Raw genomic sequence first — 16,255 nt, forward strand, 5'->3', positions numbered from 1 at the left:
TCCAGACGAGCTGATCGTGAACCTGGCAAAGGCGCTCGAGTTTGTAGTTGTCATTTCTGAGGAAGTAAAGAAGAAGGCCCCGAGGTCTTTTCCTGGAATAAAGACAAACTATTTGAATCTCGAAATGCTCCAAAAAGGAAAAAGCAAAGAACTGAAGTCCCAGAGACAACGACTATCGAGCAGATCCTTTCAGAATCTTCGACGAAGAGCAACCAGAACGAGCCTTGCGAGCTCAGTTGCGAGGAGATGCAAATGAAATGCACTACTTTGCAGACTGAAAATATCCTGCTACAAGCAGAGCTAGGGACATTAAAGACCCAAGTATCCGAGTTGAAAGAAAAAGAAAGCTACTTAAAAAGAAACTACAGCTCTTTTAACATGGATTCAAAGGTAATCAACATGGAAACTGGCCTCCCAAACAAAGAAATGTTCCACATTGTTGTCGAATATGCCGAAAGATACCGCAACGATATTGTTTACGTGTGTGGCTGGAAAGTAGACAAGATATCTTTTGAAGATCAAATATTGATAACATTGATGAAGATTAGACATAATTATCATAACTTACATTTAGCTGAACTTTTTAGTTGCAGTACTGCTACAATAGCGAATATTGTGACAACATTTATCCATGTTTTGCACCAAATTCTATATGAAGATCAAATGGAGATAGCTGTTCCATCCAGACAAAAAAACAAAACTTCACTTCCAGGCTCATTTAGCTTATTTGGAGACTGTCGTATGGTAATAGATTGCACCGATATCGAGGTTGCTACACCTAAGCTTATGAGTGACCAAAAATTGACATATTCAACGTACAGGGGTATGAATTCTTTTAAGACAATTGTTGGTGTGGCACCCAACGCGGTTATAACTTATGTAAGTAAACTTTTCCCTGGCTCAGTATCAGATAAAGTAACGGTTCAAAAGTCAGGAATATTAAAGCATTTTGTTGCTGGGGATATTATACTTGCGGATAAAGGGTTTTTGATAAATGATATTGTTCCTAATGGTGTATATGTGAACATTCCCCCATTCTTGAACAATGGAAAATTTACAGAAAGTGAAGTTAAGTTAACAAAGAGCATTGCAAAATGTCGTATACACGTAGAACGTGCTAATGCTAGATTGAAGAACTATAAAATTTTAAATTTTGTGCCACCATACTTGCGATCCCTCTCTGGTAAGATTATACAGCTATGTGGTGCTTTAGTTAATTTACAAAACCCATTAATTAAGGAAACCAATGACATTGTTGACTTTGATTAGTCATTTTAATTGAAATATTGATCATCTTACATCAGTTTACTAAGGCCTGGTATACATTGGCATTGTCTGATCATAGTTAATCAATTAACTGTATTCTGATACAAAGAGTGGACAGGTGTTGTGTGATCTGTGAAAAGCTTGTAACCCTATTTTACTTGCTCATGATACAAGGAATCATGATACACAACTTAATGACAAACTATTTATTTCTGATCAGTATTCCTGCCACCACACCCTTATGCTAGTCTTATTATGAATTCAGATAACCAACTGTATTCAAATACGATTACAATGAATCTATCATTTTCTTGTCTCAAGTAGCTAATGTAAAAACCCCAGCAAATGTTGCTGTTTAAAGAAAAACAATTTTAAGATTAACATGAACATTTTTATTTTATATACACCCTTCAGTTACTGCATATTTGTTGTAAAAGTTGCAATGATTTTACCAAATAAAACAATATTTTAAAAAATATTTCTAAAAGTATGTATTATCAAATCCATTACTTTATAAAAAACTACATTAATTTTACAACAAAGTCTTAAAATTTAAAGACCACCATCAACAAGTGCAGGAATCATGTGAATTGTATAAAATTCTTGAAGTGAAAGAAGATTTGGTTCCCATGTGCAGTCTTTCTGGATTGCCAACACAACAGTTTGCATTGTTGTCCAAACCACAAAGTAACAGATTTGCTTCCCAGTTATAAACAGCTGACCCTGGACTTGATGCCAGTAGTGGTGGGATTGTTTTAAACAATAGCCAGCATCTCTCTTTACTAAACAGAACTTAGGGTCTTTAACAGCCTCCTCAATTGTTGAATTGCGATGTGTGTAAGGGCATTTGACTTCAATGATCGCATTGTCATCAACAAGTCCATCTGGTGATGCACCCAAAACACCAGACTTGTGTAGCCAAAGGCCACAATCCTTTACTACTTTCATTGTTAATTTGGTGAAGGCCTTTATTCCTTCTTTCTCGTTAACGACACCCCATCGAACAGCCTGCACTCGAGAGATGTCGTATTCTCCAAGAAAACGCTTGATAAGGGAAGGAGTGACTCTTTTTGCTTCAAGAACTGGACCAAAATTGCTAGCAGTCAAACGTCCTTTTCTCACCACATGCCACTCTCCACATTCACGTTGCTCTTTCGTGATCTCACAGACTGATTTCACTTGCTGCTCACTTACTTTCAATTTTTCCAACAAGAAATTTGTATCAAGTCCGCTTTCAACAAACTCTCTCGATAAAATGATTTCTTCGACTGTGGAGATCGGCAGACGATTCTCTTTGTCAGGTTCGGGGCTCAAAAGCCATAACATTCCTGTGAACTCGCCGTATCTCTTCAGCTTGTTCCGTAGCCATTCTCTGTCCTCATCTGTAGTTTTTCGTTTTAGGACTTTAGTTTCTTTGGGTGGATACAGATCTTCTACCGTTTTAACCACCTCGGATGCCTTTTGTTTCTTCCACTGACATTCGATGTCAGTTCTACTTAAGTTGTGGTAGCCATGAAGGAACAGAGCTACAGCGTGACTACACTTTGAACCGCCACGAGGGCACTCGCATTCTGTGGAACGTATTTCGTTTTCTTGAAGATATATCTGCGAAGGAAAGAGAAAAAGAAATATAAGCTTACTTTTCAAGATTTCCTTTAAACGAAGATTCGAAATCACTTAATTTAAATAAGTTTTGGTTTGGCGATGTTAACGGATAGACATCGAGTAATAGAAATTTTACACTTACTGTGACTTTATACGTCGTACTTTTCATGCTCGCTTGCACTGACCCTCTGATAATTCCATCACAATAGCAAAAAGATAGAACGTGTCCAGATTGGTAATGGTTTTCGCCACGGTTTAAAGATTTAGGCTCATCTGAGAAGTATTTTGCGAACGATGTTATCGACAACGCCGCCATGTTAAACACATGTGAGTTTGTTTAGATCCAGCAGAAATGCAACCATGGAAACGTGACGTCAGGGCTTCGGTACTCTATTGCCTCTTCTGTGAAAAGGAAGGATCTTAGAAAGATTACGTGATTAGAAATGTCGTTATAAGGAAACAGGCAGAAACAGAGAAAACGCGGTATTTTATGACCATTACGCGCAAAGCAAACTTTATTTTATTTCATGATTTTGATTTTCATTGCCAACAGATGACCCCGCGTTAACTCGCACGCAATCGCGAATCTCTCGTGAATTCGTGGGCGCTAATCTGTGTAATTCCATTGTGGTGTAATTAATGTGATGACATCCACCCAAGACCTCCCCCAAACCTCGGCATCAGTTTACGATGCCTGCTGAGATATTTTTTTTTTTGAGCAAAGCTCTTCATGTGATTAAAATGCTTCGGCCCTATTCAAGATCGTGGCAGATGTCACATTTTGCACACCATCGCAAAATGAGATTCGTAAAAATCCTCTTACTTAGTTACCTAGTCTTCTTTTAAAGTGTTAATTCAGATTCCAAGCAGTTTTCTTAGCGGTAGACAGGGATACGCTGTTGACATCTGCGATGAGCGTGGAACAGTAGAAAGTAAATCAAATCTGGTATCAATTGCTTCACAGTAATTTCCATACATTCATTTCTCGTACACACTTGCTATTTTGAGAGAAATTGCTTTCCCGTCCCAGTAACATAATTCAAAGATAAATCCACCAGATAAAAAGAAATCCTTCCTTTAAAGCGCAAAGAAAAAAAAGTTCTAGGTTATCAACTTCCCTCGTTCCTCAGCCATCTAGAAACCCTCTCCGGACTTCCGCAGAAATGGATATTCAACATTGATTTTTGATAAGTAAACATGTCCATTATTCAATAGGTACTTGAATTTAGAGGTTTAGAGAACACTCAGGTAGCCAGATCTGCTTACGGCTACGCCTCGAGCCGGCAACTCTTATTCTCCAGTTACCTGTTTGTTGGGTGGAAACGTACAACAAAATTGTCTTCACAATCATAGTTTTACTATGATGTAATGTTCGAACAGCAGGATCTCGTCATAAACTGTGTTATGGAGTACTATAAACCTACTGGACTCTTAAAGTTTCAGAAATTTTTTAGAAAACCAGGAAGTGCAAAAGAAATTCTAGAATCCTGTGTTGTTTATCGAAATTTCTAAAGCATTCTATCAATGACTTCTTTGTATCGAAAAACTACAACGCAACTACCACGCAACTACCACGCAAAGTTTCCAGACTATAATAAAATACTTCGCAATTGCAAGTTAGGACTCGATCGTGAGTACCAAGTGGTAAAGGTTGTTGACGTTGTCAGACTGGACTTACTATTCGAAGCTCCAATCCATAACACTAAATGAAACCGCTTTCGCTTGCCGCGGAAATTGATCTGGTATTGAGTCTGATCGGGTGGTTTTAAGAAGATACTTCAACTAAAACAGCAACTTGTCCCGTAAGTTTGTGAGTTGAGTAATCGTCATAAGTAGATTAAATCTAACCTATTTAGCTCATAGGTTAAGGTAGGCATTGTTTTTCAAACCAGAGTGACCGATGGGTAATTCCCCCTAACACTGTCAATCCAGTTTTTCAATTAAAGTGGGGATTAGAAGAAAGAAAAAAAATATTAACAGGCACACGTTTTGACACGCTGGACGACATCACCGGGTATACCCCAGCTTTCAGATATCCCCTCAAACAGATAATATTGATATACAAGCTAGACAAAGAATGGAGGGAGCACAAGTATTATAAACTCACTCCCCAATGTATAATGTTGTGCCGCGTGGGATCCATAAGTTAGGACCTCAAGCAGGAACTCTTAGGATTCTGCCTCAGGTTATATTTCCACCCAGCCCTCCCACTTATTTTTTAGCCTGAAGCGGAGTATGTCACCAAATATCCCAAGTTCAAATAGCAAGTGAGGCTTTTGCGGGGCATAGACATCTGTAAGTACTGAAATTTATATATCCTGTTGAAGATAAAGTTTCAAGGAAAATACATCCTATTTAAACACGGTCACTGTCGTGGGTATCTATGCTTCTAGAGTTTTCCCTGTCCCGCCTAGATCAATATGAGAATACTAATCAGCAAATATGCTTCGATACTAAACGAGCAATTTTCGGGACATGAGTACAAATATTATGAAATGGGTTTCATTTTCATCGGGCAGATGAAACTCGGGTTTCTTTGACGGGATCGCACCCTTAATTAGAGAGCCGTATAGTTGGCAGCTACCTCAAAATTAACATTACTTCATGACAGGCTAGCAAGCGTCTGACCTCCTAAACTTTTCATTGATCTCAAATATCCCGTTATGGGTGGTTGTACACGGGGTCCCTAATTTATCTTTTGTAAAGGTAAGATCACCCTTAATGAAGGCACTAGACAGGGGTCTCGAAACGTTGGGTCAATGGATTGTGATTTCCCCGGTTACATTTATTAAATCTTTAAACCAGAGTAGCATCAAACCATGTCTGATTGTCCACCTGGTTGCTGTGTAAACTTCAATATATCCTAGCTCATTCCTGAAGTTACAATTTAAATTTTTACAAATATTTATTCGCAATAGGTCTCAATTAAATAAAATTAGGAACGTCTGGTAAATACCTCTATTAACGCGAAAGTCAATTTTGAAACGGAAATCCCGGAATGTGATTGCAAACGAATCTTCTAGTAATAATAAAGTACATAGAATGTTTTGGATTTTTCAAAACTTTTGTTGTACGTCTGGGAGAGCGTGGTTAAAGCCATGCGAACCTAACCGAAAGTGTATGCAAACGAAGCGAAATTTTTATGAAGGTTCAACTTTTCTATTAAACTGTTTATTCGCAGAGTTTTCAACAAGAACGGACGTTCCAGACGAAGATGTAGGTCACATAATGTCTTTTTCACGCGTTCTTATTTCTGTCTGCTTTTCCTCATTACGTCATTTGGAATATTCGAGTCGATGTTTTCAACGGAACTTCTTTTCCGAAAACGCGTCGAGATCGTTCTAGAGTGCATTGGGAAGATGTTTTTTTCTGAGGCGCACAGTGATTTTTATTAGTTAATAATTTCCATATATCATCAATACAATAAAAATAATTATGGAAATGGGAGAAATTTAATTTATGAAAAGAATTTGTCGTAACAAGGTGAAATACTGTTAAAAGGATAGTTTTTTGTTCAAATGTGATCCATGAAGTGCGACAATTTTACCGAGATTGTTTTTAAGTGAATGCAACTTAAACACTGGCAAGTTTTGTTGACGTTCTTGAAGATGTCTCTTTTTTTAAATTTCTTATCGCTAAACATTTATTTTACGTGCTTCCAGAATGTTCGGAAATACGTCATAAGGTATTATTAGGTATAAGTATATGTAAGGCATCTAAAACGTCGTAGTAGAATCAGCTGAAGACTCTTTCTAAATCTTGGCTCATTGACTATTCTCTCCAACTCGTCGTCACAAAAGTAAGCGTATAAATTTCTTTTACCTTCCTTTCCAGTTGTTACGACTCAGCTTGAATTTCGGACGCGTAGTACTGTTAACATTATTGTTCTTTAGTTCTATTATGCATCATGATAATTATTGTTTTTTTGTTTTTACTTTATTTATTGGTCAAATTAAGCACAAAGTCGAATGCTTTCGTACTCCTTTCGAATTTCTTAGCTTAATTTATTGCAGTTTCTTATTCTCTCTTTGTCACACAACGTTGAAACCGACTAATTTTTATCACCCTGTCACATGGCAACGTAATTAGCACTTACTAACTCGTGGTCCAAATATTGCTTCTGTCACTTCCCATTTTATTGCTCCAGCAAATATTTGAAGAGGAGACACAACGTTTTCTCTCCCTTGCGAATCTGGTCTTCGATCTTTCGCGAAAAGAGAAATGATATCGATCGTTCATTTCAGTAAAGCCCTTTTATCATAGGGGTTACTTGGATCGTTGTTTTCAAGTCACGTTTAGAAATGTCTTTCATCATAATTCGGCTACTCACCAACATGATTTAAATATCCTTAACTGTTAAACATAAACTTAACCGCTGCTCCATGCAAGCATCGCTAGCGAAAATGAAATGGCAAGATAGACCTTCAAAATTTCGGATTTCCTTGGGGATGGATCAGATTGGTTTTACCATTTCTTTACGTTTGAGACGAACTTGCTCAAACTTAATCAGTTCGGCATACGTTTCTCAGTCGGTGTCCAAAAAAAAATACAATAATTTGTCATAAAAAGTTCCCATTTTTAGCTTTAGTTGTCCAAGCTTAAAACCAGGTCTCCGTGCTTTTCTTAGTGTTTGCATTTATTTTGTTTTCCTTAAGTTCTTGTGGTACTTTCACGTCACAATAGAGAAATTTTTCGGCTCATCTTCGGTGTAAAAACCTGCGAAGCTCCCGAGTGACGTAAAACAAAGACAACAAAACATTATAAACGATAGCGTACAGCAAAACAATACCTCATGAAACAAAGTAAACCTCGTCAGGTTTTTACACGGAGGATGACCCAATTTTTCCGCCACTGTTTCGATATCTACTTTCGGTTACTATATTTTTAGTGTTTTGCCCAACCATTTTTTTCCACAAAATTCAAAGCGTAATGAAGGTTTCTCAGCCCACTGTTGCATTCCAACGACAATAGCTCGATTTTCCTCTGAGCTAAACCAAAACTATCGCTGCCTTCGCATTCCATTTTCTTACCTCAACAAAAATCTTTGCTTTTAAAAATATTCGGTGAGTAGCCAGGTACGTTGAGAATTTTTGGTAAAAAGAATTAAAAAGGTTGACACTGGCTAAGATATATTGTTCTGGACGTTACGGCTACTATTGTTGCCTTCTTCAGCAAAGATAAAAACTGCAAATGTCTAACGGGGTCGTGCTTGGTCTATGTAAACCATGCGTGATAAAACTAAATCTCGAAGGAATATTTTAAGTTTGACAATAGTCTCTAGAGTATTCTTAATGCCTCTAAAAATTCCTAATGTTATTGCAGATATTGGGTAGTGGTATGTGTTCATTTCTAGCGTTCCCATCTCGCACAGAATGCTAAGATTTAAGAATTAGTCTTTGTCGCCACGCTGATGACCTGTAAACAATTTGAACACTCCCGAAATCTATTTGGGGACTTTGAAGCATATGGTGTTTGGCCAACAAAGAGTTTTCATGCAATGTTGCTATGGCCTTTGTATGTTCTTTCACGCGTGTTCTGTTTTTAGCGCGCATGATGTCTGACCAACGCTATAAAATTTAAACTTGATTGATAACTGACAGATAAAATGTTCTTTGCCAAACTTTCCAAAGTTGACGATGCTAAAATGAAGTATAAGCATAGCAACCGCCTAATTAGTTAGATAAAAAATTGTCTTCCCTCCAGGAAAACGTCGAAAAAAATGCAAATATGTCAGTGTGTTTGAGAAGCTTCCTCTTAAAATTTTTTTGTCAATGTTGAAACGCTCAGCCAGAACTTTTAAATTCATCATAATTTGAATATATCAACAAAGTTGAAATGGTAAATTGGCCACCGTTACCATTATAAAAGCCGACGTTTCGAGCGTTAGCCCTGACGGTCGGAGCGAATAGAGGAATTGTGGGTTGTGTGTGCTTTTAAAGGCAGAAAATAGAGCTACGTTATTGGTGGGAACATGGCAACAAGAAAAACACGAATAAATTAGTGGAATGAAAAGCGTTCGTTGATACCTGTGGGATTTAGACTGCCGGTTTAAAAGATGAGCTTTTGTTCACGAGTTTTACGGCTTTCCGTGCTACCTAAGTGTAAGGAAAGACCGCAGATTGCTTTTATAATCGTAACGGTGGCCAATTTAGCATTTCAACTTTGTTGATATATTCAAATTATTTCGTTACCCCCACCGACGCAGCCCAGAACAGTTTCTTTAGAGACTATCAGCCTTTATTCATTTTCAAATTCATCAGGTTTTAAAAGCATACCCAATATATCGTCTTCAATTGACGGTTGACATGACAGATGGAATAGAGTTTTTTGTTGAAATTTGTCCAGAGGAATCCTTTTAAAAGGGATAAGGTCTAAAATTAAGTTCATGCAAAGAACAGCAAAATGCCACTTCGTGTACATTTTTATTGGTGATGCTTAAAGCCGCCGCTACGGTGACAGGCAGTTAGAAGTTCCTAACTGGAGATTTCTGTAGTCGTAAACGAGTTCCTTTGATGAATTGGCGAAAATTTTACGCTTGAGGGAAACCTAAACGACATAAACAAGATGATATCTTTTAGAAAAATTTCGAAATCGTTGAAAATGTCGTTATGTCGTCATGTTTGGAAACAAATATCTTGAAATTGAGTAATCGAAAAAACACACCAACAGGAGTGCCGTACCCTAGCGAACTATAGAGGAAACCTGATCCGAAGGTTGCACCAATCACAGGCGTGGAATTCCATCCAATTACAGTTGAGCACAACAGCATATTGGTGACGCCTACTCAGTCGACTTCATTTCCTAAGTGACTACATCGTAAGACAAACAATTACATTTCTCTATCAAAATAATGCTAGCTGTGGATTAAATATTAGTAGAGAGATATCACGTTGATGACAAAAAAAAATTTATAAACTATTGAGACTACTGCTTTTCGTTTGTTGTCCATCGACGTATGATGCACACGGATTTTTTTGAAAGTACGAAGATGCGTAGGAGTTACGAGGCACAGCCGAGGGCAGTTAGAGCTTCTTAAGTACTTTCAAACTTTCCAAGTGGTACGTTTTGATTAGTGCTCAGTTGACGTATGAAACAATTGTTCCACAACACTGTAACAGTTTTTAGAATTATGTTTTTTATAATTCAAACTTTTCAGGAAGACATTGCGCGGTAAACCTATGGTAAATCGTATTTTTACAAGCTAGCCTAATATGATAATTTTCAAGCTAGCCCTAATATGATAAGAACAGTTAAATAATTTATGCCGATGAAAATGGCAGTTTTTGTCAAAATATTTAATCAGCAGTCAAGTTTTGAAGAAAAAAATAATACAAGAGACAGAAGCTTTATTTGAATAAATGCTAAATATGTTATGTAGAAGCGAGCAACGTCATAATTACTTGCGATCAAGAGACCCACTCAAGAAATTTACCATCCTCGGCTTGAATCGTTTAGTGAAATTTACGGCCAATATTTACTTTCATATTCGTTTTGCTATTGTGAATGGAAGTATTGTAAGATCGAAAGCTGATTTTGTTACTTTTAAGAAATGAACGTATACCCCTTTTCTCCAAATCGAGTATCTCTTTTCATGTTGACCTCATAAAAGTCGATTTAAATCGGGACGGAACGTAAAACCCATCTCCAAAACTTTAAAACTCGCTTCCAATAGTGCAAAAAAGCTTTTTCTTAAGGCACATGTTGCATGACCATTATAATAGATTCCAAGTTACTACGCGTCTGTTTGTTAATGTAGATTACACGCAAAATCAAAAGAGTGGCATAACACGCACAACAAGCTCACGGAAACAAGAGGAAAAGGAAAATCTTGCGGTTAGCTTGACATCAATTATACGGTCTGTCCGCCAGGCTATGATGAAAAGCAAGCACTAGTCAAACTTTGCAATAGTTAAGCTTATCATACAATGGAAGATGACTTACGTTTCACTTAATTTTAGCTGTGTGATAAAGATAACTCCTCAACTGATCTTATTTATTCATCAGTAAAAACATGCAATTTAACTTAATGGCACGATAGCTATCGGCGTCCTTCGTTCTGAAATGATTTGCTTCAACGGATGTCACTTAAAGTTATCAGGTCAGCTAGCCTTCCCATCTGCTATCATTCAGCAACCGGTTGAATCATCACTTCCTGTCTTCTTCTGTCTTCTTTCTGCGTTTTTTCAGTCGAACGGAGAAATGAATCACGCCAGGCAAACATTATGGCAGCCTAAAAATGTGTTGATTTTTCAAGAACGTTTTTAGAATTAAAAACAGACTCTTAGGGACAGAGAGTTAAGCTTCGGATTGAAAAGTTGAAATCCCTGTTAAAAACTGTCTTAAAGATTGTCGAACCTAAACATTCACGATAACGACGGTAAGTGAGACATAAGTGCCAGACACACTAGGAGCTGAGGAGAGAATAACATTATCGAACGTCACTGAAATAATTGTAGGAAAAATTTTTCGGGATGAGGCATGTGATTTGGTTGTACCTAATATACTAGGATTCTAGGTATTTTATAACTGTTTCTCCACAGTAACGTTCAGAGAAGCTCTGACAAACTCCAGCTTACAATACATACGCGTTGTTAACCAAGCGTGAGGTCAAGATGGCTGGAGTTTGGCCGAGTTCCTTTTTTGTATTTTATGGATCCATCCCCTCCATTGTCCTTATTTGTGACTGTCACTAAACACCTCGGAACAAATCTCTTTCTCTTCCCAGCCTTCCGCTGCTGTAAAAATCAAAGATGGCAGCTATAAAATTTTCCTAAATAGTACTGACCATTTGCCAGCCAAAATTACGCCTGCTCTGTTGGCTACTGACAGATATCTCTTTGTAACAGCTCAAAAATTAAATCATTGGAAGTCATTCATCCGCAGTTCCATACAAACTCCTTTTGATTAGACTTGAGACAGATCTAGAGAAAACATTTTCTTAGGGTGTCAGATCCTTTCTGGTCAAGTAGAACCCTTTTTTTTCCTGATTTTCATACTGTTTTTTTCCAATGGGCGATCTCTTTTACAGGCTCCGGGAAACACCGGGTAACTGATTTCTTAACATTTCATGATGATGCAAGACTCTTGGTTAGGAGAAGTGGCAAAGGGCATATTACTACTGACTCTTACTGGCGTTTTAAGGAGTCTCCCCTTAGTCAGAGGCGAAACGTGTAATTCCAACTTAAGAAGTAAGTAGTGAGCATCTCTCTCTTTTTAAACTTTATTTTTTTTTAAATCTAATTCATATATCTTATTAGACGTTTTTTTGTATAGTGTCGCTGAGTATTTTATACTCAGCGATACTACACAACAAAAAGTCAAATAAGTTATTTATTATCCAACACGCCAAATTGTTATTTCAGTGCAGGCGAATTTGGCGGATATTTATTTACGGGAGAGTGCGTGACAAAAATATGCGAAGCGGAATAGATTGGCGCGTTGTCACGTTGCTGTTTCTATTTTCTTCAACAGATGAAGAAATTTCCCGGTCGTCTAACTGTTTTTCTTTGCTCGATTCATCTAATAAACTTGAATTTTTTTTATATTTTCCAGCCATTCCGACTCTTTGTGGTCAGAAATATGACGATTCAATTGTCCACCACTTTTTTTTCGTAACTTCAATCCAAATCATCACGTGCGCGATGCGAAAAAAAACCTGTCTAACCGGTTCTCTAGAGTACAAATACCGCGTGATATTTGTACTCGTCCTTGGCGTTATTTGTACGCTACGGAGTGTAGTTGGATAATGAATCCACTTATTTATCTATTTATTTTTGATCTACAAGTTTTTTCTCTTCCACAGTTAGACCCGTTGTCGACATCTCTTCAAGTCCAGAAAACAACAGATCACCCATTGGTGCCTCCATAACCCTGAATTGCACAGCCGAGCCTAGGAGGATAGACTCAGTATATCTGGATAGATGGGTCGATTATATCGAGTGGTATGATTCACAGGGTAGACGAGTTGGAGTTAAATGCCGACAGCCCTCAAACATACATGCTCATAAACTTAAATTAAGCTGCCCGTTAGTGCTTAAAAATTTGACTGTTGAAAAATTTGGCCCTTACACTTGCCAAGCAGGCAATGGTTATTTAAAACACTGCACAAGGAGATCATTCGAAATAAGGATCCAAGGTAAGCAAACCAAGCTTATCATACCTTTACGCAAAGATAGATATCCTGTTTTCTTCAATGCGAAGGTGGATGCTGAGTGTTGGGTTTCGCTGCGATAGAAGATAGCTTTGTTTGGTTTTGTTTTTGTGGTAAGTTTTTTTAATTCAAGAAGAAGGAGTATCAAATAATCTGCATCTAAGAAACTCCTGCAATTTATGGACAGGCAAGTCCAGTATCTATTCAATTTCTTAAATAAAATTCCGCAATGTGACTATTGGCTGACAAGAATTGAAATGCACCGTTCAAAGAAAGAAATCGCTTGGCGGCATGTATCCCAATAAATGGATCGATATTAATCTGCAGGTGCACTAATACCCGAGATTGTTGAAGGTCCAAAGAACCAAAGTGTCCCGATCGGCTCGAATGTTACTTTCAGCTGCACTGCCAAGGGTCTTCCGAAGCCAGCTATCAATTGGATAAAGGTCAATACTTCACATATTTTACAAACCAACCCTAGAGCACGAGTCATTCAAGACGGCCGAACGAATCGCAGCCAGCTGTTGATTGCAGGTGTAGAGATGGAAGATTATGGAAAATACCAGTGCATTGTAAACAACAGCTTTGGAAAAAGTCAATCAGGAGTGGCTCTCTTAAACATAGGTTAGATACTTTTTAAATAAATGGAAAAATAAGGATCTTAACGAGGATCATAATCGCCAAAATCTTGTACACTTCTTTCTTCGTAATAAGCTGTTTCCTCTTCTTGTTTCTCGTCCTCGTCTATAACTCATCGCGTCACATAAACTAAAACAGTTGCTTGGATGTGAATTTGCAGATGTTCAAAAACCTGAGATTGTTGAAGGTCCAAAGAACCAAAGGGTCTCGATTGGTTCCAATGCTTCATTTAGCTGCACTGTTAAGGGTCTTCCGAGGCCAACCATTTATTGGATAAAGGATAATGCCTCATACCATTTACAGTCCAACCCCAGAGCAAGTGTCATTCAGGAACGCAACGCTAACGACATTCGTAGTCTGCTCTTAATAACAGGAGTACAGAAAGAAGATTATGGGAAATATCACTGCATTGCAAATAACAGCGCTGGAAGAAAAGAATCAGGAGTAGTTTTTCTAATCCTAGGGAATTTAGGTGAGATTTATATAATAAATGAATATAGATACTCGCTTTAGTTTGTGCCTCGGGCTACCCTCATCCAGACATGTGGATACTCGGAAAAAAAACTTTTCAAGAAATTCCGATGAGAAAGGCATGATTTCCAAATAAAAAGAGTTCATTTGGCTCATTCTATAGTGCGTCTTACTTCTATAATCCCATGGAAACAGAAACTATGATGATTACTTATGTTGAACGCCTTAAATACATTTAAAAGGAAGTGTTACACTCACTCTTCCTACCTTAATTACCTTGGGTAATCTCCTCTCAACATAATATTGATTTCTTCTCACCTTTGCGATAATATTTGTACTTTTTTTTCTTTTATAATTACAGAAAAGCCGGAAATAGTCGAACATCCAAAAAGCCAAACTTATTCTGTTGGTTCCGACTTAGTTTTTAGTTGCACTGCCACTGGTCTTCCCAAGCCAAACATTACATGGATTAAGAACAATGATCCAAATGTTACAAAAACCAATCCAAGGTTCAAAACCATTCTTGATTTAGATGACACAAAATGCCACAGCGTGCTGCTGATAACAAACGCGACGAAGGAAGATGCAGGGACATATCAATGCTTTGTAAATAACAGTGCAGGAGAGGAGACATCGAATGTGGCTTCTTTACACATAAAGGAAGGCAAGTCATCAAAATCAAGGGAACAATTCATATGCTTTCCTCAAAAAATATTTGTGGAAATCCTCAAAATTGAAATGCAAGCCCTATTGTCAAAACGCATAGATTTGCGCTCGCAACTACAGTGCGTAGTTCGATATTTCTCATGTGTGTAAGTTGAAATTGACTTTCGTAATAATATTTCTTATCCTATGTGGCGTTCTCGACTGCGACTGGATGGCAATCAAGGGAACGCCGTTAAAACCAAAATGCCACGCTTGGACATTTGACACGTGATGTAAATAAACTTAAAATGAAAAATTAAGCTCTACATAAATATAATGACCAAAGAGATTGAGAAGGAAAACGAAAATAGCATTGGAAATAACTATGACTTATGCTGTTCAACTCGTACGACTCAAACTACCAGGTATCTTAGCTATATAATGTTGTCCTAAATCGTTCTCCCGGCCCCCTTCTGCTGTCTACAATTGTGTGAAGAATAATACCTAGATTCTTGAAATACGATTAAACAAAACATTCGAGTGTGACTCGTGTCACACCCTTAACTATCCTGGTTACGCAAGCGGTAATAACAACCATTTTATTTTCTTCAAGTATGATTGGTGAATGGACTGCCTTAACTTTCACGATTCCGTAGTGTTGTCAGAGGACAGTTGGTTGAAATCGGACGCTCGTGATCGAACAGTCCATCACCCAATCACATTACGTTTAACTAAACAAATTCAATAATCACAGAAATCATTAAATTGACAATAGCAATGGCATGAAATTTACCAAAATATGGAAAGCTGTTTCTAGAGGTTTTAAGTGTGTATTTTTCAAAAAGTGTAATCGTTAAGTGTCAGGAGACTGGAACTACATGCCCCTCTTTCAGTGATCTGAATACATCTTGGTTTTCTCGGAAGTTGTAGAGGTTGTAATCAATTGATCGCAGACCGAATTGGACTCTACATGGTTCTGTTTTTTTATGATTTTAAATCACTGCGATCAAGGTTGTAGGCCATTCATTTTCTAACTTCGTCTGAATTGTATCTTACAGCAATTACACAAGCAAGACTACGAAAAAGCTCAACCGTTTACATTGAGATAGCAGTCCCTGTATCTTGTGCAGTGATAACTGTGTTTATCAATGGCGTTTTGGGGCTTTGGTGGTACATGCGCTGTAAACGTGGTAAAAAGGTAAAAAAACAAAGTAAAACTCGTACAATTTATATAGCGCTTATTGTAAACTTGTAAGCGCTTTACAATTGAAAATACCGGCAGGATCGAGACAGACCAGTAGGATAATTACAGAGCACAGCCGAGGAGTTGAACTAGGAGCTACCGAGAACAAATCCAACGAGTGGCAGGGTGGAGTAATTGAACCCAGGACACCGGATTACAAGTCCAGCACCCTAACAACTCAGCCACGTATTTCTTTCTTTCTTCTTTTTCTTTTTTCTGGAGTGGAAAATTGCAAA

General features: G+C 37.7%; 2 protein-coding genes across 4 annotated transcripts in view; one reads left to right on the plus strand and one right to left on the minus strand.

Moving 5' to 3' along the window:
- Positions 1-1,252: 1,252 nt before the first annotated feature.
- LOC148740780 (uncharacterized) lies at positions 1,253-3,269 on the minus strand. Its single transcript, XM_088730673.1, has 2 exons — positions 3,014-3,269; positions 1,253-2,871 (listed from the first exon to the last, which is right to left on the minus strand). The coding sequence occupies exons 1-2, from the start codon at positions 3,185-3,187 to the stop codon at positions 1,819-1,821; spliced, it is 1,227 nt and encodes a 408-aa protein (XP_088586799.1). The 5' UTR covers positions 3,188-3,269; the 3' UTR covers positions 1,253-1,818.
- A 1,225-nt stretch (positions 3,270-4,494) lies between these two features.
- LOC111340267 (protein sax-3-like) overlaps positions 4,495-16,255 on the plus strand; it is a 12,812-nt gene continuing 1,051 nt past the window's right edge. The window contains exons 1-8 of one of the 3 annotated variants that reach the window (XM_088730671.1): positions 4,495-4,673; positions 5,094-5,166; positions 11,900-12,059; positions 12,674-13,006; positions 13,349-13,645; positions 13,821-14,132; positions 14,493-14,795; positions 15,835-15,974. In XM_088730671.1, coding sequence (XP_088586797.1) covers positions 11,939-12,059; positions 12,674-13,006; positions 13,349-13,645; positions 13,821-14,132; positions 14,493-14,795; positions 15,835-15,974 — 1,506 coding nt within the window. In that variant the 5' untranslated portion in view covers positions 4,495-4,673; positions 5,094-5,166; positions 11,900-11,938. Of the gene's footprint in view, positions 4,674-5,093; positions 5,167-6,572; positions 6,671-11,899; positions 12,060-12,673; positions 13,007-13,348; positions 13,646-13,820; positions 14,133-14,492; positions 14,796-15,834; positions 15,975-16,255 lie in introns of those variants that run through there. The other 2 variants (XM_088730666.1, XM_088730662.1) reach the window with 2 other exon arrangements.

Source organism: Stylophora pistillata, chromosome 1 (genome assembly GCF_964205215.1).
Source record: "Stylophora pistillata chromosome 1, jaStyPist1.2, whole genome shotgun sequence".
Lineage (NCBI taxonomy): Eukaryota > Metazoa > Cnidaria > Anthozoa > Scleractinia > Pocilloporidae > Stylophora > Stylophora pistillata.

Bases quoted from the DNA above. Each gene is read 5' to 3' on its own strand.
- LOC148740780 (XM_088730673.1), bottom strand. From the start codon at position 3,187: ATGGCGGCGTTGTCGATAACATCGTTCGCAAAATACTTCTCAGATGAG. The intron at 2,872-3,013 runs GTAAGTGTAAAA...TTTCCTTCGCAG, and splicing joins GTACGACGTATAAAGTCACA to ATATATCTTCAAGAAAACGA.